This window comes from Staurois parvus, unplaced genomic scaffold, assembly GCF_062004578.1.
Source record: "Staurois parvus isolate SC_StPar_1 unplaced genomic scaffold, SC_StPar_1.0 ptg000019l, whole genome shotgun sequence".
NCBI lineage: Eukaryota > Metazoa > Chordata > Amphibia > Anura > Ranidae > Staurois > Staurois parvus.
Genome location: NW_028317815.1, coordinates 4,489,768 through 4,512,374, shown reverse-complemented (window position 1 = coordinate 4,512,374; position 22,607 = coordinate 4,489,768). Strand labels below are relative to the sequence as shown.

Here is a 22,607-nt window from a genome sequence, read left to right as displayed (position 1 = left end):
GTCTTTAAGGGCTTAGGGAGTGTTGCAGCAAAGTGTCTTAATTGAAAGTAACGCCACTCATCTAACCCACAACAATTCCTTATTTTTTAGCTCCTGAAAGGAGCATATTTCTTCTCCATTCATTACATCCTTTTACTGTACATTCCCCTTTCTTAGCCATTTCCCCGAAATATTTTCTTTCCCAGCTGGGAAAAAGTCTGACTCCGCCAATGGCATCAACAGAGAATTAAACTCCCACCCCATTTGTTTATAAATTCTATCCCACACCCTAATTATATTTCGTGTATAAGTGCTTGTGCTTTCTTCCAAGTTACGATATTGATACGGCAACCATGCCACCTTATTCAACTGTGTCCCTCTTAATGTGTTTTCTATCTTTACCCTACTTTTCCCTAATGCATTGTCAGTCCAATCGAAAATACATGCTAATAAAACTGCGTGATAATATCTCTTAAAATCAGGCACACTTAAAACTGCATTCTGCTTATCTCTACACAAAACTTCGTAACTTATCTCCATTTTTTTATTCCCCCAGATATGCCTCAATATCATTTTTTTAATTACCCTAAATTAGGTTCCTGGAAGCTGTATAGGTAACATATTAAATTTATATAAGATTTTTGGGGCGATTTTATAATTTTTACAAAATTTTATTCAGCCTATCCAGGATAGAGGTTCTACCGATAATCTCCTAACTTCCTCCTTGATCTCGTTTATTACTGGGATGTAGTTTAGTTTGTATAAATTCTTTAAGGATGAGGTCAGTTTTATTCCTAAATATTTAAGTTCTCTTTCCCTCCAAGAAAAGGAAAATTCTCTTTGCAGAGCTTTCTTTTCAGTTATCGGGACATTTTACCATTTAAAATCTCTGATTTTTCTGGGTTAATTTTTACATTTGACAGCTCTCCATAATCTTTAATTATTTTAATTAAATTGGGTAATGTCAGCCTGGGGTTAACCACATAGAATAGCATGTTGTCGGCATATGTTGCTACTTTGTTCTATCTCTCCCACCTGTATCCCCCTCACGTCCATACTATTCCTTACCGTTACCAAAAGAGGTTCCAAGGACAAAACAAACAAAGGCGAGAGCGGACACACCTGTCTTGTCCCATTATAGATCCTGAAAAACTCTGATAACAAACCGTTGACCTTTACTGCTGCTGAGGGTCGACTATAGAGCTTTCCTATCCATTATCTCATTTTGGGACCAATTCCCAAAACTTCCAACGTATCTAGCATAAAATCCCAGTCCATCCTATCAAAAGTTTTCTCTGCATCCACCTACTAAGAACAGTACGGGGGATTTTTCCTTCTTGCTTTTTTGTATAAGGAGTAATGATCTCGACCCGTTCTCTTCCCTCAATCCCGTGGACAAATCCCACTTGGTCTAGAATGAATCCATTCCGGCATTAGGTCTTTCAACCTGTTTGCCAGGACTTTTGCATATAGTTTAATATCCGTATTTAGCAGTGAGATAGGCCTATAACTAGCACATTGGGTTCCGTCTTTTAACTCTTTCTGAATAATAATTGTAACATATATCTGCAATTACTCCGCCCTCATTTCCATCCCTTCTCCTAATGCATTCATATATAAAATCCGCTTAGGGACTAGTTGTTCTTTACATTTTTTTATAATATCTCACTGTATACCCATCTGGCCCCGGGCTCTTTTGTTATTCTCTTTTTATGTAGCTGTTCTAATTCATATAGATCCCTTAAGAGCTTATTATTTTTCTTTTGCAGTTCCTTTTTTTTTTTGGTTACCCCAATCGTTATCAAAATTCCCCTGATATATGCTTTATGTGCTTCCCACACCGCGGCAATTCAACACTCCTTCAGTCTCATTTCTTTCAAAATATTGTTTTATCTCTTTTTTTATTCTCCGTTCCGGCTCCTGATCCTGAAGGAGTATCTCATTTAATTTCCACATATTTATCTTATTCTGCTCTGTTCCACATGATAACTTAATTGTAACAGGTGCATGGTCCCATATTGTTGTGACTTCTATTTTTATTTTTACCAACGCCTCAAGAAGTCTGTGTTCCATATCAGTATATAGTCTAATCTAGAATACGTTGCATGTGCCGGAGAGTAGAGTTGACATTGATATAACATTCTTTGCATAGATTTCAAGCATCTACCTCTCTCTCTGCACATTTGATGTCGTGTTCATCTGGGGGTCCATACAGAAATTAAAATCTGCCACAATTAATTTACCCTTTTTAAAATCCAGCAGCTTTCTCAGTGTACTCTTCAGATAGGTCACTGAATTTCTAGTAGGGCAATAAATATTTGCCAATGTACACTCTATTTCCTGTAATCTCCCCCTCAAGAACAGGAAACGCCCCTCAGGATCCTCTAACTTATCTTCCAGATTGAATCTAACATTTTTAGCTGTACCAATAGCCACACCTTTGGCACACTTAGTCAATTAATTTGCATAATACCAGATTGGGTGAGATCTAGAGTAAACCTTCACATTTGTTTCCTGTAATAAGTGAGTCTCCTGCAGAAACGCTATTGTAATAGATCGTCGTTGTAATTCTCTAAGGATCTTATGCCTTTTCCCTGGGCTATTCAGCCCCTTAACATTATAGGTCATTAAATTAATCTCCTCCATTTCCCATATATATTTTTTTCCTTCCATCTAATTTCTTCTCAAAGAGAGTACATCATCCTTCCACAGGAACACTGAGCTAACCCCTAAATGGTTCCCCTTCCCCTCCCCCTAGGCACACAACTTGCCTTTAAATCGTTTGTGGTCCTAGTCCCACCATTGATTCCGTGCTAGGGTGGAGCTCTGACCACACACGCCTATCCCTACCGCGTTCCTCCTCCCTAGGCCGCATGCCGGAATGTATATGCAACTCCCTATTTCCGGCCTTTCTTCTGAAATTTTTGCTTTACCTAGAGGACGAAGGGAAGAAACGGAGAAGAGAAAAAAAAGGAAATCCTCTACAGACTTCCAAAAATCCTTCTACCGTCCCCCCCCCCCCCCCCCCCATTTTGTCTCTCAGGTCTTCCGGAAAACTCAGTCTAGCAGAGCTACCGCCCTTCCGTCCTATTAAGCATGCTGGGAATCTGTCTGCAGCTGTATTGTATATTCTATTTTCTCATCTGTTTCAGTAATGGTTTCAACGTTCTCCTTTTAGCCAACCTTCCGATGAGATGTCAGCAAAAATCTGTAGGTTTGCTTCTCCATATTTTATTGCTGGTCTCCCTTTTGTCCTCTTCCATAGCTCCATTTTATCTCTATAGTGATGGCATTACTAGGATTGTCTCTTCCATTTCCACTTCCTTGGGCTCTTCCTATTCTGTATACTCTAAAGATCTTCAAGTGCTCTGTTGCTGATCTGTCCGTTATTGCATTAAACCATTTCACCATTGTTTCCAACAAATCTTCTCCTTGCGAAGTCTCTGGCAAGCCCCGTATCTTCAGAATACACCTTCTATCTCTGTTCTCCTGGTCTTCCAATTTATATAGCAGATTCCTTTGCTCCCTTCTCATTTCTTCCATGGTTTTCTAATTTTATTACTTGAATGTGTTTATCCAATTTCCCTTCGGTCTCCTCTACTCGTGGTAAAACTTGCCACAAGTCATTATGTATTATTGCTATTTCCTGTTTTATGGATCGTTCCAATCTCATAAACATGTCTGCTATGTCAGATTTTGTTGGTATCTGTGAGGACCTCTCTTGCTGTTCAGCGTTCTCAATAATGGACCCATTTTCTATGTCTTCAGCTTCTACACTTTGGCTGATCTTAGATACTCCCAAAGACAATCTAGAGCAATCCCCATTAATGGTTTCCCTCTCCTGTCTTCCACTCACTGTATTGTACAGCGCTGAGCGAACTGTTGGCACTTTATAAATACTGTATAATAATAATTCCTTGTTCTCTCTCTGGTGCCTGTCCCTCAATATATTTTTCTTGTGTAGGCATAAATGTTTTAATTGAACTTGTTTGGGATGTCTTAGGCCTCCTCCTTTTGCCGCTTTGGCAATGGCACGTATTGATGTGCCATTCTAGAGGAGTTGGACTGCCTGTGCAACCTCTGTAGAGTCCAGGTATCACCTCATGCTACCAGTAGTGACACTGACCCTAGCTAAATGCAAAACTAGTAAAAAACAGTCAGAAAAGATGAGTAGGGAAAAAAATGTACAGTACAAGGGCCTTTAAAACTGTTCCTGTTTTGGGTCATCTCATTGTTGCCCATCTAGTGCACCTGTTGTTAATTTCATTACCACCAAAGCAGCTAAAACTGATTAACAACTGACCAGATCAATATCCCAGGAGTTTAATTGACTTGATGCTATACTCTGATTAAAAGTGTTACTGTGATTTTTTTTTAGATATGTATGTGTGTGTATATATGTGTGTGTATACACTATATTGCCAAAAGTATTGGGACACCTGCCTTTACATGCAAATGAACTTTAATGGCATCCCAGTCTTAGTCCGTAGAGTTCAATATTGAGTTGGCCCATCTTTTGCAGCTATAACCGCTTCAACTCTTCTGGGTTTAGGTTTAGGAGTGTGTCTATGGGAATGTTTTGACCATTCTTTCAGAAGCGCATTTGTGAGGTCAGGCACTGATGTTGGGCAAGAAGGCCTGGCTTGCAGTCTCCGCTCTAATTCATCCCAAAGGTGTTCTATCGGGTTGAGGTCAGGCTCTGTGCAAGCCAGTCAAGTTCCTCCACCCCAAACTCACTCACCCATGTCTTTATGGACCTTGCTTTGTGCACTGGTGCACAATCATGTTGGAACAGGTAGGTCCCATCCTCGCTGTTCCCACAAAGTTGGGAGCATGAAATTGTCCAAAATGTCTTGGTATGCTGATGTCTTCAGAGTTTCGTTCGCTGGAACTAAGGGGTCGAGCCTAACCCCTGAAAAACAGCCCCACACCATAATACCCCCTCCACCAAACTCCACTTGGTACAATGCAGTCAGGCAAGTACCGTTCTTCTGGCAACTGCCAAACCCAGACATGTCCATTTGATTGCCAGACAGAAGCGTGATTCATCACTCCAGAGAACACATCCCCGCTACTCTAGAGTCCAGTGGCAGCGTGTTTTACACCACTGCATCCAACGCTTTGCATTGCACTTGGTGATGTAAGGCTTGGCTGCAGCTGCTCACCCATGGAAACCCATTCCATGAATCTCTCTACGCATTGCTGTGCTAATCTGAAGGTCACACGAAGTTTGGAGGTCTTTAGCTATTGACTCTGCATACAGTTGGCGACTTCTGCGTACTGTTGCTTCAGCATGTGCTGACCCTGCTCTGTCATTTTACGTGGCCTGTGGAGTTGCTGTTGTTCCCAGTTGCTTCCACTTTGTTATAATACCACTAACAGTTGAGCGTGGAATATTTAGTAGCAAGGAAATTTCATAGATGGACTTATCACACAGGTGGCAACCTATCATGGTACCATGCTTGAATCCACTGTGCTCCTGAGAGTGACCCATTCTTTCACAAATATATTTGTAGAAGCAGTCTACATGCTTAGGTGCTTGAATTTGGCAATATAGTATGTGTGTATATGTATGTGTATCTATCTATATCCCCCCCTCCTCTTTTAAAATAATCAGTTTGTTGCTTTGCAGCCTGAAATGAAGACGCAGTTTTTGTTTTATCGAGCTGTATTTACTAAGTGCAACTTATAACATCCAAGTGAAAGATACAAAACCAACATGCCAGGAAATAAAATTCAAAAACAGAATCACCGAGTTGGAAAAAGGATCACCCCCCTCCTAATAATGACTGTATTAGATTTCTGCCAGACATATCCTTTGGCATTGAGGCCAAATAATTCAATTTTAGTCCCGTCTGACCAGAACCCCTTTTTCCATGTGGCCTAAGAATCTTCAAGGTGTGCTTTGGCAAAGCTTTGTCATGACTGCATGTGGCCTTTTTTGAGGAGTGGCTTTTTTACTTGCAACCTTCCCATACAACCACATTTGTGGAGAACTTGTGATGTGCTGAGCTAATCAAAATGGCTACAGCTGAAAGTCAAATGGCTTTGTGTTCAATTGAGGTGATTAGCTACACCTGATTGAGCTTTTTAGGAGGGAGGGTGATCCTTTTTCCAACTCTGTGATTCGGTTTTTGAATTTGTTTTTATTGTTACTCAATTGTTGGTGTTCTATTTTTATTTATTTTTTTTATTTTTACTTGTTCGTGCTATATCTATCAATTGAATGTTATAAGTTGCACTGAATAAATACAGTTGGATAAAACCAAAACTGTCTTCATTTCAGGCTGCAAAGCAACAAAATGTGATTATTTTAAAGGGGGTGATTCTTTTCTATACCCACTGTATATTTATTATTTCTTTTAAAATGTTAGTTTTAGATTTTATTTATGTTAAACGATATTCAGCAGTTACATCTGAAAATATTCTCCACATCCCACCACTGGTCCTCAGGTCCTTACTTTAACAAATTATCGAAGGAAGATGTCAAATTTGCTTTGGCTTGAGGATATCCACAATGAGCGAGAATTGAAGGAGTTTAGCCTGAGTGGTGTCTGCCTGCAGAAACGTGGTGGTTATCTAGTGCTCAAAGTGCCTGGCATCATTGAGGGAAGACCATCTCTATATCCAGGTAAGCTCTTCATTGATCACACTTATTGGATCTGTTTTGTTTTCAGCAGAATGATGCAGTAGTGATATGAAACATCACTTAATTTTGAAAAACAATTTGCTTGTTTTAAGATTTCTTCTTATGCTTACATGTTTCTGGTAACTGCTGATTTATACATATGAACTTTATTCTAGAATGTTTGTTTTTCTTTTTTTATCATATAAAGTATTGTGTAAAAAGAACAAGATAAGAAGGCGTGCATAGCAAGGAATCAATGTCACAATTATTATATCATGGATATATACAAAAAACAAGAAACGAAGATTAGATTAAACAACAGGGTAAATTGAGTAGAGCAAACTCTACTGGAATGGGCCCAATGTGAAGCATCAGGTACAGCACAGGGATAATCAATGATGTCTCGGCTGTTGGAATGTATAACACTGCTCTGAAATGTGCGACAGGAACCCAGCAAAAGAAAACATAAGGATCAACATTATTCAAGACACTGTCTGGAGAACATATATTTAAAGTATATGTAAACCTTCACCTTGTAAAACAACCTATTCGGTTTAAAGTAGAAATGAAAAGCAAAAAACACTTGTGTATTGATATAAAAAAAAAAGAGAGAAGAATAGACATAACTAAAGGGGGAGGGAGGGGGGAGGAGAATAAAGGGGAAAACATGGTGAACCTGGTGGAGGTGACCAACAACAAAAATCGCTAAAATTGTTACTGTGAGCGCTTTGACCAAGAAAGGGAAATTATTTGTTGTCAAAACATCTATTCATTCATAAATTTGTTTGAGCTCATCCATACAGTTGAACTCTAGCAAGCAAAACCATGTGGCTGTAAATTTAGACTGAGTGTCTCTCTTATAGAGCTGGTCAGACTTTCCATTAGCCTGAAGTCTTCCAGTCAGTGAATCCATTGCTGGATTGTAGGGGTGTGGGTGATTTCCACAGTGAAGGAATACATGGACGGGTAATGTTGATCAAGTGACATAGTACTGACTTTTTGTATGCCTTAACAGCAATCGAATTGTAGTGTGAAAGAGAGGAAGAACCCCGGAGATTTGGGGATTGACCTCAGTGTATTTTTGGGTTATCCTGTGGATATGTCCAAAGTTTGTGTTTTTAAACAAAATGTCTCAAAAGCCAGAGCAGTGGAAAATGTGCTTTAGAACACACATCTTTCAGAAAATGTATAGTAGAGAAAAGGCCATTCCTTGCACTATAATTGTTAGATTGTGACCTATTATAACTATGTGTAGTGCTGATTAATTTGTCTAATTTTTACTCCGTCTATAAATCCTGTGACTCCAGCCAAATACCTTTTTTGTCACTTTTTATTGCTGTATATGACTTCCTACCCCTGTACCAATGGTAAAAGAAATGTCCATAGCAGTGGCCGGTGGGACTGGAAGACATACAGAGAGGAACTGAGATTCTAACCCTTCCCCATTTACTGAAAAAAGGGGTTTTGTTAGAATCTGTGTTATCACTAGAGATATTTTGGTAGTGGAAAAACCCCTGCTTGTCTTTTTTTTTTTTTTTTATTCAGGATGTAGTATGTTGCCTTGGGAAACCTGTGGTGTGTCCCTACAGATAGGCGAGTGCTGTCTAAGGACCTGTTTCATGGTCATGTGACAGATGTCTTCCCGGAACTCTTTTCCCATTTTATTAGAATTATTAGGGTTTCCCTTGCTGAGAGCAGTAGGGGCTGTTACTATAATAATATTAAACTTTATATTATATAGCACTTTTAAAGGTAGATTCTCAAAGCTCTTTACAAAGGAAATACACAGGATAGAATAAAGGAAAAAAGGGACAATTACATGAAAGCTTGTTTAAAGAAAGAAGTTTTAGATTTGATTTAAATGGGCAGCACAGTGGCTAAGTGGTTAACACTTCCGTCTGGCAGCACTAGGGTCGTTGGTTCGAATCCCAACTATGGCACTACCTGCCTAGAGTTTTCATGTTCTCCCTGTGCCTGCATGGGTTTCCTCCGGCTACTCCGGTTTCCTCCAATACCCCAAAGACATGCTGGTAGGTTAAATGGCCTATATTGGCCCTAGTATGTGTATGTTTGAATGTGAGTTAGGGACCTTAGATCGTAAGCTCCTTGAGGGCAGGGCTGATGTGAATGTATAACGTATACGCACCGGCTCCTTTATTAGGTACACCTGTTCAATTGCTTGGTAATCAGCCATTCACATGGCAGCAACTTAATGCATTATGGCATCTAGATGTGGTGATGACGACTGAGCAACAGAATGGAGAAGAAATTGGATGTAAGTGACTGTGACCATGTCATGGTTGTTGGTGCCAAACGGGCTGGTCTGAGTATTTCAAAAACTGCTGATCTACTGGGGTTTTCATGTACAACCATTTTTAGGGTTTACAGAGAATGGTCCAAAAAAGAGAAAATATCAAGTGAGCGGCAGTTGTGTGGATGAAAAGGCCTTGTTGAGGTCAGAGGAGAATGGGCAGACTGCGCAACATTCAGATAGTAGGGTCAGAATTTGGCATAAACAACATGAAAGTATGGATCCATCCTGCCTTGTATCAACGGTTCAGGCTGGTGGTGGTGGTGTAATGGTGTGTGGGATATTTTCTTGGCACTAGCAAGGTGTACCTAATAAAGTGGCTGGTGAGTGTATATGTAAAGCGCTGTGTACATTGACAGCACTATACAAGTACCTGTAATAATGAGTTGAGAGAAGATGACTCTCTGATGTTCTTGTTTTTGGATCGAGTGTAAGTGAGTAAAGGACACACAGAAGACCAGAATATGAGAAGCGGAGGTTACGATGGGGAGAGTAGGTTTAATAAAAGCTCAAAGAGATAATGGGGTGCCAAGCCATGGAGAGCCTTATATGTGGTGAGCAAGAGGATCTTAAAGTCTATGCGCAACCTGACGGGTAGCAGTGCAAGGACTCCATGATAGGGGTAATGTGGTCACTTGTACCAGACCTACTCAGGATTCTGGCTGCAGAATTTTGTACATACAGTCATGGCTAAAAATATTGACACCCCCTGCATTTCTGTCAGATAATGCTCCATTTCGCCCAGAACATTGTTGCAATTGCAGATGTTTAGACATTCTCAAGTTTTATTTCTTTTGTTTGTATTGGTATGACACAAAAAAAGTGGAGAAACAAAAAGCCAAATCTGACACATTGCACAGAAAACCCCATAAGTGGACTGGACAAAATTATTGGCACCTTCTCAAAATTGCAAGAAATAATTAACTGCTTTCCAGGTTTGTGATGTTCCTGTAATTTGTAAGTAAACTCACCTGTTTCAATAAACACATGCTGACAATATAGAAATCACACCAGCAACCAGTTAAAATGGTGAAAAGCTGACTCAACCTTTCTGTGTGTGTCTGTGTGCCACGTGGAGCATGGAGAAAAAGCAGCAAAGAATTGTTTGAGGATTTGAGAACAAAAATTGTGGAAAAGCATGGACAATCTCAAAGTTACAAGTCCATCTCCAGAGATCTGAATGTTCTTGTGTCCTTGTGTGCAAGAGTGTCAAGAAGTTTACAGCCCATGGCACTGTAGCTAATCTCCCGGGATGTGGACGAAAAGAGAAAAATGAATCAAAGATTGTAACAAAGGATTGTTGGAATGGTGGCTAGAACCTCAATCAACTTCCAAACAAATTCAAGCTGACCTTCAAGCACAGAGTAAAACTGTGACAGCTCAAACTATACGTCGCCATATGAATGAAAAGGGATATTATGGTAGGAGACTCAGGAAGACCCTACTGCTCACACAGAAACATGAAGCCAGATTGGAGTTTGCCAAAACATACCTAAAGAAGCCAAAATCGTTTAGGGAGAGTTTACTGTGGATAGCTGAAACAAAATTACAGCTTTTTGGTAAAGCCCATCATTTTACGGTTTTCAGAAAAAGAAATGAAGCCTTTAAAGAAAAGTTTGCAGTCCCTAAAGTCAAACATGGTGGAGCTTCACTGATGTTTTGGGGCTGCTTTGCTGCTTCAGGCACTGGATGCGTTGACTGGGTGCATGGCATTATGGAATCTAAAGACTCTCAAAGAATTCTGGGGTGCAATTTAGGGCCTAGTGTCAGAAAAAGTTGAGTTTCTGTCAGAGGTCATGGATCTTACAGAAGGACAGTGACCCAAAGCACAAGTCAAAAAGCACCCAGAAGTAGTTTAAGGCAAAGTGCTGGAAAGTTTTGAACTGGCCAGCAATGGGTCCAGATCTCAATTCCATAGAGCCCCTGTGCAGAGATCTCAAAACAGCAGTTGGGAAAAGGAACCCCTCCAGTCTGAGAGACCTGGAGCAGTTGCCGAAAGAAAAGAAACATGGCCACAAGAAGCAATTGATTTCAGCTATTTTTTCCACAAGATGTGCTACCAAATAATAAATTGAGGGTGGCAAAAATTTTGTCCAGTCCATTCTTGGGGTTTTGCGTGGTATGTGTCAGATTTGGCTTTTTGTTTCTCCACTTTTTTTGTGTCATACCAATACAAACAAAAGAAATAAACTTGAGAGTGCCTAAACATTTATAATTGCAACACTTTTCTGGGCGAAGTGGTGCATTATTATTATTATTATACAGTATTTATATAGCGCCAAAAGGTTTGATCAGCGCTGTACATTATAGTGGGGGATATTACATGAGACAATACAGTAACAAAACAATACGTGAGGGGTTCGAGGGTCCTGCTCTTTCGAGCTTACAATCTAGGAGGGAGGGGATAGTGGCACAGGAGGAAGTGGCTGTGGGGGATGGAGTGGTAGGAGGAGTGGAGGAGATCGGCAGTTAGGTGAGGGTGGGGTAGGCTTCCCTGAAGAGATGGGTTTTCAATGTGCACATAAAGGTGAGGAGGGTAGGTGACAGTCTGATGGATTGGGGCAGTGAGTTCCAGAGGATGGGGGAAGTCCTGCAGTCGGGCGTGGGAGGTGGAGACCAGGGAGCTAGAAAGTAGGAGGTCTTTTGAGGAGCGAAGATTACGGGTTGGGTGGTATTTGGGTATCAGGTCGGTGAGGTAGTTTGGGGCAGCGTTATGAATGGCTTTGTATGTCAGTGTTAGTAGTTTGAATTTGATGCGTTGGGCAATTGGGAGCCAGTGGAGGGAATGACAGAGAGGGGTGGCAGAAGAGGAGCGGTTGGTAAGGTGGATGAGTCTGGCCGCTGAGTTCAGGATAGACTGAAGCAGGGATAGTCTGTGATGAGGTAGGCCGGTGAGGAGGGATTTGCGGTAGTCCAGGCGTGAGATAATGAGGGAGTGAACGCGTTTAGTAGTGTCTGGGGTTAGGAACGTACGTATTTTGGAGATGTTAACCATTATCTGTCAGAAATGTAGGGCTGTCAATATTTTTGCCCATGATTGTATTGAAGTCGATTTAATTATGGATTTAGTGTGAAAACTGTGTAACTGCGCTGAGTGCAAAAAAATCCAAACAAATTGTGAACCATAAAACCAATAGTGAAACAATAGCTGTACTCAAAAATACCAATATAAATAATATATGATATCCATTTGTTGCACTATTGATAAAAAATGTATTAATAGTGAGTCACTTATAGTTTTAAATGTGCTCCCACCAATAATATTAAGTCAAAATACATGAAACTCCAAACAAAATGATGATGACAAAATTCTGATTTATGATGAACAGCTATGTCCACAACAATCCTCCACGTGTGTGGTGAAATAGACTCTCATGCCCACCACCACAAAAAAAACACACTGCTCCTTACTGAATAGTCAGACTCCAGATTATAGGTGGTCTAACAGAGCATGATGCTAACCATATCTTGCTTGTAACATCCTAGATGGAAAAGAGGTGTCAGACTTTGGTATCTCTCCTCCTCTCTTCCTCCCTCATTGTGATCCGCTGTGTGCTTGGTCAAAGAGGATAATACTCCAGATAGTGTGATAATGTTCAAATGATTTATTAAAATAAATAAAAAAATACTTACCAATGTCAAAGACAAATGAGCATGTAAGTCATACACACTGCTGGTGCCGGCCCCAGACTGGCGTGATTGCTGTCAGCACGTTCTCTGCCCAGCCCCAACATACGTTTCGTCTCAGTAGACATCAAGGGGATCAGGGGACCTGACGCTGACGTCGCCCACACCTGTCTGCAGCGTTTGACTTACATGCTCATTTGTTTTTGAAGTTTGTAATATATTTTTTATCAGTAGCACTTAGTGCAACAACAACTGGATATCAATTATGGATTTAGGTACACCAGCAAGTAGAGCATTACAGTAGTCAAGTCGGGAGAAAACAAATGTATGGATAAGCTCTTCAGCTACAGTGTATGATAGCATGGGAGGCAGCCGAGCAATGTTTCTCACATGGCAAGAAGATATTCTGACAACATTTTGTATATGTGGATCAAAGGTTAAACTGGCATCAAATATCACTGTTAGATTTTCCCATTTAGAGTGAAGCTTAAGTAGAGTGCCATCGATCGGCTACCAGGATTGGCGTTACAAAATTGATGGGCAGTGCCAATAAGCATGACTTCAGTCTTATCACAGTTTAACTGAAGGAAATTGTGTGCCATCCAAGTTTTTAGAACATACTACTCCTATTTTTTTTTTTACAGTAAAGAAAATCTGCCATCTTGACCTTTTTGATCTGCATTTTTCATGGTACTGCACATCGGCTTTGACACCAGCCATTTCATGGCTTGATAGTTTGGTTGAGAGCCAACATAAGCAAACTGTAACAGTTCTGATTCAAGGCATGCCTTGAATTTGTTTTGGGAAAGGGTTAAATTGGTGGGTGTGGCGGAACCATTCCGCCTGGGCTTCCTCGTGCGGAGCAGTGCGTCTCACCCAATGGTCCTCATTTCCGGCAAGTCTTCCAGCATTCTCCCAAGGCAGGTATTATAGCCAAAAACATGAGTCAGAACTTCGTGTAGGGTGAAACTGCCAATCTTTATTAAACACAGCTCAGTATATACAACTTCACCCCACCCCCACCAGACAGACTGGCACCAGGTTTTCCCCACCCACAACAAACCATACAATACAACAATACCTAGGAACTCTAAAGAAGTGAAAGACTACAAGGTCACATTTTCCTAAACAAACAGTGTAGAATGTCTGTGAAATGTCCAGCTTTACAAAGGGGATTAAACCAGAACAGGAAGGGCAAAATGCTATCACAAAGGGACAATTCGTCACAGTGGGTTTAGTTCCTATTTAAGGGTCAGTACACCAAAACCTCTTGTTTAAAGTGTCATTAAACCCAAAACCAAAAAAGAGGCTGTATTAGGTTTTTGGAGGGGTTTTTAGGCTTTTTTCCCCTGTCGATCGGCCAGTAACTCACATTCTGTATTCTACAGACACCACTCTGGATGAATGAGCACAGGGGCAGATTTGGACAGCAGCATTGTCAGTCTGTGGGGAAAGGAGTGTAGAAGTACTAGCAGATTTAAATACATTAACAAATTGAAGATGAACCACAGCTAATACTTCATAATACTTTACATAAAACAGTTTTTTTTTCTGTTTTGGGGTAAAGGTTTTCAATAAATAAAAGCTGATCATTTTGCTACTGCTGCCAGTGTTAAATGGTCTGTCTCGTCCCTGTAACGGTAAGAGCTTCTCAGTTGAAAAACAGACCTACTAGCTAGATCAACTAGATTTTAATTATATTATGTAGAATGCCAGAAGAGACATGTAAGCACGCTGCTCCCTGAAGTGGGCAGAAACAAAACTGTGAGCTATGGCTGAGAGATACCAAAGATTTCAAGAGATATAAGAAGCCAAGAAGTGACTCCATCCACCTGGTACCAAGTATAACAAAAACATCACTTTTCGGAGGGCTGAACTAGTCGCCCAAAGCAACCAAGCAGATTTCAGTTCACTGTGCTCTGGTTAATAAAAAAAAGAATTCAGAATTTTTGCTGTGCGTAAAAGCCCATGGCACGTTCTGCTGGTCTTACTGAATAATTTTTTCTCCTTCCTTTTTTTTTTTTTTTCCTCTTCTTTTGTCCTTCCAGGTGATAAAGTTTTGCTAAAACACCAATCATACACCTCTTCTATGGTTGAATACACAAGTACAGTGGTTGAAGTAAGTGTCTGTAAATTTCACATGTATCTTTATTTCATTCATTTGCAGAAACTTAGTGTACTCTGGTGCACAGAAATGAAAATTCTGGCACCGAAACTGAAAATTCAGAATGCACTTGGCCGAAAACCGAAATGTACATATATTTATTTTTTAACCACTTGCCCTTCGTAAAATTTACCCTTCTTCCTGACCAGGCCATTTTTTTGCGTAACTGTGCTGCGGTACTTTGATAACTGCGTGGTCGTGCAACATTGTACCCAAGTGAAATTTATGTCCTTTTTTCCCACAGATGGAGCTTTCTTTTGGTGGTATTTGATCACATCTGCGGTTTTTACTTTTTGCATTTTGAACAAAAAAAGACCAACAATTTTGAAAAAATAAAAACAATATTTTTTATTTTCTACTATATAACATATCCAATTATAAAAAAAATAAAAATCAAATGTCTTCATAAATTTAGGCCAAAATGTATTCTGCTACACATTTTTGGTAAAAAAAAAAATCCCAATAAGCATATATTGATTAGTTTGCCCAATAGTTATAGCGTCTACAAGCTATGGGAGGTATACTGGAATTTTTATTTTTCGTACTAGTAATGCTGGCAACCAAGGACTGTCATATTGCGGCAGACATTTTTACAGTAACTGACACTTTGTGAGAACCAGTGACACTAATACAGTGATCAGTGCTAAAAATATACACTGATTACTGTACTAATGACACTGGTTGGGAAGGGGTTAACATTTAGGGTGCATCCATAATACAGTATGTGGTTGGTTAAAACAAAAAGGTAATTGGGGGAGATTTACTTGAGCAGATGGGTAAGGTTTGTAAAGGACAAATCCTATCCATCTGCTTATATTGTAATGAACAAGCAATTTATTAGAACTGTAACAGATTTGTAGTGTATATAGCTATATATGTGGGGTTCCTGTAAGGAAAAACACTATACGAAGAAATTTAGCCTGGGTCCATCTCCATGCTGTACCCAATAAGGCAGCCATTACACACAAGTCATTTGTATTCAACAGTGAACCCACCACCACCATGACCCCCATAGTTTTTTGGGATCAGAGCCTAGTTGTCAGCCAGTCAATCCTACATATTGTTCAGTCTGAGCTTTTAAACAAACAAAATGGGCACATTTAAGCAAAGTTTACAAACTACACTTGCCTCTACCCCCGCTGTTTTGTGATGTTGTCCTAATAAGTGAAATGGGAATGTTCAGTAGATAGGAATAATTTTGCATGGGAACATGTTACATATTCCGTTTAGTCTCTAGTTAGAAGCAGCTATGCACTTAAACTGGTGAAAGAATGCATACCACAAACTGAAATATTGATCATATAAATATCTGACCATAGCTACCTATGGTTTAGTGAAGCAGTTTTATGTATATTTTGTGATGCATAATTCTCCCTTGTTTAGCATTCTGTTACATGTTGGTAATGTTTTGTAAATTACATTCAGGCTTGTAATTGCTTGTTAAAAAGCTACTTATGATATGTGCTGCACAGCTGCTTACTTTGGGCATGCTGTGAAAATATCCATTTGCTTCAAAATGAATAAGAAATTACCAGCTCATTGTATGCACAATATACATAAAATTATAAAGTAGTACAGCAAATGTTTATTTGTTTTTTGTTTTTTTTTTGCTGTTCTTAGATACATGATGAGGAAGTCACATTAAGAGTTAACGCAAACTTGGAGCAGTCCTATAATTATGAGCCAATGGACGTGGAATTCACATATAACAGGCATGCTTTTATGCTTATACTTGTAAACACAGCATGCACAGTTACCAGTTTTCTATGTTTAGAACTGTGTGGTGTTATTTTGCTGTAGAATGTTTAAGTGAGCATTTTATGTTGAATATTGAAATACACAGTAGGCACAAACAGTGGGGAAAAGCCCTATCAGCAAGTTGCTGTCCATCCAAGAGTTAGCAGTCCATTAAAGCTGAAGTTTAATCTGAGTATAGTTTGCCTTCCCTGGTTCTTTCCTGATCATCAAGTCAATGACAATTTTAAATAAAGCCTTTTTGAGTGTTTTGTGTAGGGGGGTGTAGTAATGGGTGTGTTTTTGTTTTTTTTTTACCTATCCTGGAGTTCTTCTTTACACCTACCTTGGAGGTTTCATTGTGGATGCTGATACAAGAAGCAGAGAGAGGAAATTACATTACCCAGGTTTCAGCTTTCCTTGACCTATTGAAGTGCTCTCTCTATTTAAAGTGATACTAAACCTAAAAACATTTTTTGTCTTTAATGCATTGCTTGTTAAAAAAAAGTTTTTTATCACTCTGTGCTCCCCCTCATCTGTGTGAAGGGGAAGAGAGAGGAGAAGAGATCAGCGCTGTGCACTCCTGTATCTCTTCTCCCCCCTCTTCCTCTTCACACAGGGATTGGAACAGCAGCAGGAACCATTGGCTCTTGCTCCTGTTAATCAAATGTAGTGAAGAGGAAGTGGGTGGGGCTAAGTCCCACTTTATATGTCTATGGAGCGCGGCTCCGTAGACACATGAGTTGGGAGTGTGCACGCAGCATGTGTCCCCATAGCAAACAGCTTGCTATGGGGAGACACACAAACAAGGAGGAGCTGAGATCGCCAGTGGGAGAATAGGAGGATCGGGGCCGGTCTGTGCAATATCATTACACAGAGCAGGTGAGTATAACATGTTTATTTTAAATTAAAACAAATTTTTAGACATTAGTAACGCTTTTAATTTCAAGGAAACCCAAGATCAAGATAAAAAGAGTGGATTTTTATAATTTAGGCACAATATTCGTGTTTAAATAGCATTTGTAACTCATTAATTTGTTAAACTTATGCCTGAGATTTCTCTTTAAACAAGTTCCGTGCAACATGTTTTGTACAGAATCACAAGCAGAAGATGCCAGTTTGCTGTTGAACAAGCAGAACATCTTGGGAGAGCAGGTAAGCACTTCTGGAATTCCTCCTGAAAAAAAGCAGTTCACTTCCTAGTAGGTGAGTAACCACTAGGCACTGCTGCGCCTACAGCCTCATATCTGTATAGTGAAAACTAAAGCATCCGCTGTCTCCAACTGCAAGCTTCATGAGAGTTGGAGTGAGATTGGGGGATGACACTACTGTGCTGCTCACTGTTCTTTTTCATGGAGGCTCTGACAAGAGAAAGCAAGATGGCCACCTTCATAAAGTGACACATTATGAACAAGACATGTCAGGTTGATAATGGGAAAAGTTCAGCTACAGGCAATACTGATGACAGGTCATTTTCTCTCTGTCTGCCTTTTTGGGCACATCTTTCAGAATTTAGTATCCTTTTAAAGTATGCTAAAGTGGCATTTAAAGAGATATTGTTACCGTATTTTTCGCCCCATAAGATGCATCTAGATTTTAGAGGAGGAAAACCAGAAAATAAATATTCTGAACCAATGGACTGCAGACCTACTACAGGAGGTGACCAGAGATTGCAGACATAGTACAGATGACCAGAGACTGCGAACATAGTACAGATGACCGGAGACTGCAGATATACTACAGGAGATGACCAGAGACTGAGGACATACTACAGAAGATGACCTGAGACTGCAGACATAGTACAGAAGATGACCAGAGACTGCAGACCTTTAGGGAGTGGGGGGGGGGGGAAGCGGGTACCTGAATTTGACAGGTACCCGCTCCCACTTCTGCTGCAATTGCCTAGGCGATTGGAAGCGGAAGTTATCCTCCGTCCCTGTAATCTTCTGGGACATGTGACAGGTCCCAGAAGACTACGGGGCCATTCACAAAGCACAGCGCTTCTCGCACATGCGCAGTGTGCACCCGGCTGTGAAGCTGCGAGCTGTCACAGCCGGGTGCCCACACTAAAGATGCCAGTGCCAGGAAGAGAAGACAGATGGTGAAACCAGTGGTGGTGAGGACACTGCTGGACTGAGAAACGCGTAAGTAGCTGTATTTTAAACATCAGCAGCTACAGTTTTTGTAGCTGCTGACTTTTTTTTTTTCAGCTGCTTTGGGCCCTGCCTGCCACTGAAGAGCCAAGTGGCCAGCCCGGTATTCTAACAAGGCGGCGGCGACGGGGGGAATACCGGGCTGGCCATTCCATATTCACTCTATAAGACACAGACATTTCCCCCCATTTTTTGACGGGGAAAAAGTGCATCTTATGGAGCGGAAAATACAGTACATGCAGTATTCTTGAGAGGTCAGCTTAGCATGACTTAAGTGCTATGGAAGCTCAATGAATTGGCCTCTGATTCACTGAAAATGATAGGTTCTTGTGTTGGAGTTAACACAGAATCACTAGCTGATGGACTTTGTGCTATCTTTCCAATGTGACCACTGCAATTTGACTTTTAAACAGATATGGTCATTCTTTTTCCCTTTTAAATTTTAGGAGGAGGTGTACATTTTTAGGAATTACAAAGGAGGAATGGAGATTATGCTATATTGCTCAAAGGTAGTGCTGAATAGGATACCATGGATTTCTTCCTGGACTGTGTTACTGCATAGCTCTACTAAGCAGTACAGTAGGGTAAATGGCCTCACCAGTAATTTGCATGCCTTTTTATGTTTAAAATGTTCCTGTTACGTAAAACAACTTACAATTATATTCAGTAAAATTTCTGTTAAAGGGGGCACTATCCTGAATTCAGTAGACTTTGTTCTCTAGGTCAACTCGCTAACTACTTACGCTGTTGTAAATAGGAGATAAGTAAACTCTAATGTGATTTGTATAAAAGTAAGCTTGCAATTTAAATATTTCTAACATACTGCTAAACATTACCTTATATCGGTATTACATTTTAGTAACCGACTTAGAAATTCAAAATAAATCCTATTCTCTAGACCCATTTTACAGTGCCATACCTCAAGCTGTTTGCATTGCAGGTATACAGTTTATTGTGAAAGCCTCAACCAACATTTGCTTTTCTTAAGTGCTGTTCCCAGAGATGGTGATATTACAGTCTCCACAAGTCAGCACCACAGGACTCCACAAGGAAGATTGTATGGGCACGAAAGAGCAGACACTCGCCCAGCAGGAAAATCAGGTAAATGAAATACTCTTGTTGAAGGAGAGCCTTATTGATTTAGTGTACAATGACTAGTTAGCACCATTGTTTTAAACAATCAGAAAGATTGCATCATACATTCCTTAGGTTCATGAAGAAAAGTGCAGAGGTTTCCAAAGCGAAAATGAAAAGAGTCTTAAATAAACATGCCATAAAGAATTCTTTAGCTGAAGGAGTTTAAAAATGGCATATACCTGTTCTGGTTTGTTAATAAAAACTGAGCAGCAATATATTATAATATTTTATTCTGTAAATGTCAAGGACTTCCCTCTTCTCAAAAGTCGATTGACTACTTCTGGCAGATGGCACAGTCCTCCTCCCTTTAATAAACACAGTGCTTTCCTTGTTCAGGCCCTTTTTCAATCAGAATTACTTAATCACTCTCAATTACTAGTGTCTGCATTGTTTTTGTTCTCTGTTGCTTGGAGCAGTAACTTGTCTATAAATAAATGTCACTTACAATGAGATCTACATTCCATTCTCTTCCTTGCCTGAGATACAGTATGTCATTCAGTGTTGTTTTGTTTTTACGAAGACAATTCCTGATAACTGTGCACATCCAGTAACCATGATGGCTTCCAATGCCTATGGTCATTTTTTTGGCTTTAGATTTTGCCTTTGTTACATTGTATAATATATGTCTTTAGGACAGATGTACATTGTTACTGTATGTATATTTTTAAAGTTATTGTATATGTTATGTACTGTTGTACACTATGCTAAACAAACGCATACACATTCAACTGTATTGTATACATGTGATCTTTTACATACTGTGCCTTTTTTCATACAACCAAAGGCTATCTCATACAATTAAATACAATTCTTTGTTTCGTGCAAAAAGGTATGGATACATTGACAATCTTCAGTGTCATGTAATTACAGAACACATGCATTTTGATGGTTATTTCCATAAATATGCTTTTTCGCCGGTTTACGGTATACAGTGAGGAACAGAAGTATTTGAACACCTAAGAAACTGAAAGAATTTTGCAAGTTCTCCCACTTAGAAATCATGGAGGAGTCTGAAATTCACATTGTAGGTGCATTCCCACTCTGAGAGACACAATAAAAAAAAAATTCAGGAAATCACATTGTATGATTTTTAAAGAATTTATTTGTCTTGCACTGCTGAACATAAGTATTTGAACACCTAAGAAACAGAAAGAATTCTGGATCTCAAAGACCTGTTACTGTGCCTTTAAAAAGTCCACCTCTACTCCACTCAATCTAACTTAGTAGCACCTGTCTGAGCTCTTTAAAGACACCTGTCCACCCCACAGTCAGTCAGACGCCAACTACTACCATGGGCAAGACCAAAAAGCTGTCAAAAGACATCAGAGAAAAAATTGTGGACCTCCACAAGGCTGGAAAGGGCTACGGGGCAATTGCCAAGCAGCTTGGTGAAAATAGATCAACTGTTGGAACAATTGTTAGAAAATGGAAGAGGCTAAAGACGCCTGTCAGTCTCCCTCGGACTGGGGCTCCATGCAAGATCTCACCTCGTGGGGTATCACTGATAAGAAAAGTGAGGAATCAGCCCAGAACTACAAGGGAGGAGCTGGTCAATGACATGAAGAGAGCTGGGACCACAGTTTTAAAGGTCACTGACGGTAGAACACTACACCGTCATGGTTTCAAATCATGAATTGCACGGAAGGTTCCCCTGCTCAAGTCATCACATGTCCAGGCCCGTCTGAAGTTTGCCAATGACCATCTGGATGATCCAGAGGAGTCATGGGAGAAAGTCATGTGGTCAGATGAGACCAAAGTAGAACTTTTTGGTCTAAACTTCACTCATCGTGTTTGGAAGAAAAAGGATGAGTTGCATCCCAAGAACACCATCCCTACTGTGAAGTATGGGGGTGGTAACATCATGCTTTGGGGGTGCTTTTCTGCGAAGGGGACAGGACAACTGCACTGTATTAAGGAGAGGATGAATGGGGCTATCTATTGTGAGATTTTGAGCAACAATCACCTTCCCTCAGTCAGAGCATTGAAGATGGGTCGTGGCTGGGTCTTCCAACATGACAACGACCCGAAGCACACAGCCAGGATAACCAAGGAGTGGCTCCGTAAGAAGCATATCAAGGTTCTGGAGTGGCCTAGCCAGTCTCCAGACCTAAATCCAATAGAACATCTTTGGAGGGAGCTGAGATTCTGGAGGGAGCTGAGCTGAAACTCCGTGTTGCTCAGTGACAGCCCCGAAACCTGACAGATCTAGAGGAGATCTGTGTGGAGGAGTGGGCCAAAATCCCTGTTGCAGTGTGTGCAAACCTGGTCAAGAACTACAGGAAACGGTTGACCTCTGTAATTGCAAACAAATATTAACTGATTTTCTCAGGTGTTCAAATACTTATGTTCAGCAGTGCAAGACAAATACATTCTTTAAAAATCATACAATGTGATTTCCTGAATTTGTTTTTTAAATTCTGTCTCTCAGAGTGGGAATGCACCTACAATGTGAATTTCAGACCCCTCCATGATTTCTAAGTGGGAGAACTTGCAAAATCGCAGGGTGTTCAAATATTTCTGTTCCTCACTGTACGCTACCAGTTTCCTCTGTAACATTGCCAAGTGCATTGAACGTATGTATTTTTCTTTTTCAAAATTCAAATCTGCCTGGATGAGGATAATTTTTATTAAGCCACTACACTTTCAGTTAGGTTATGCAAGCTCAATGCTTTTATTTGAAGGCTGACATAGAAAGGCTTTCAAAATGAAAACTGTGCTGACTTAATTTTTAAGTATTAATATAACTAATATGTAACTATGAGCAAAATTATGTATATGATGCAGTCTGACACTAGCATTAACGTAGTAGGTTTTTTTTTTTTTCTCTTCAATCTCCGTGTCAGTTACTTTATTTTTCCTCTTCCTGTAATAGGG

General features: G+C 40.1%; 1 protein-coding gene across 1 annotated transcript in view; it reads left to right on the top strand.

Moving 5' to 3' along the window:
* MOV10L1 (Mov10 like RNA helicase 1) overlaps nt 1–22,607 on the top strand; it is a 161,328-nt gene that overhangs the window by 97,532 nt on the left and 41,189 nt on the right. The window contains exon 10 of the mRNA XM_089686613.1: nt 16,330–16,443. Within this exon, the coding sequence (XP_089542739.1) occupies nt 16,330–16,443 (114 nt within the window). The remainder of the gene's footprint in view (nt 1–16,329; nt 16,444–22,607) is intronic.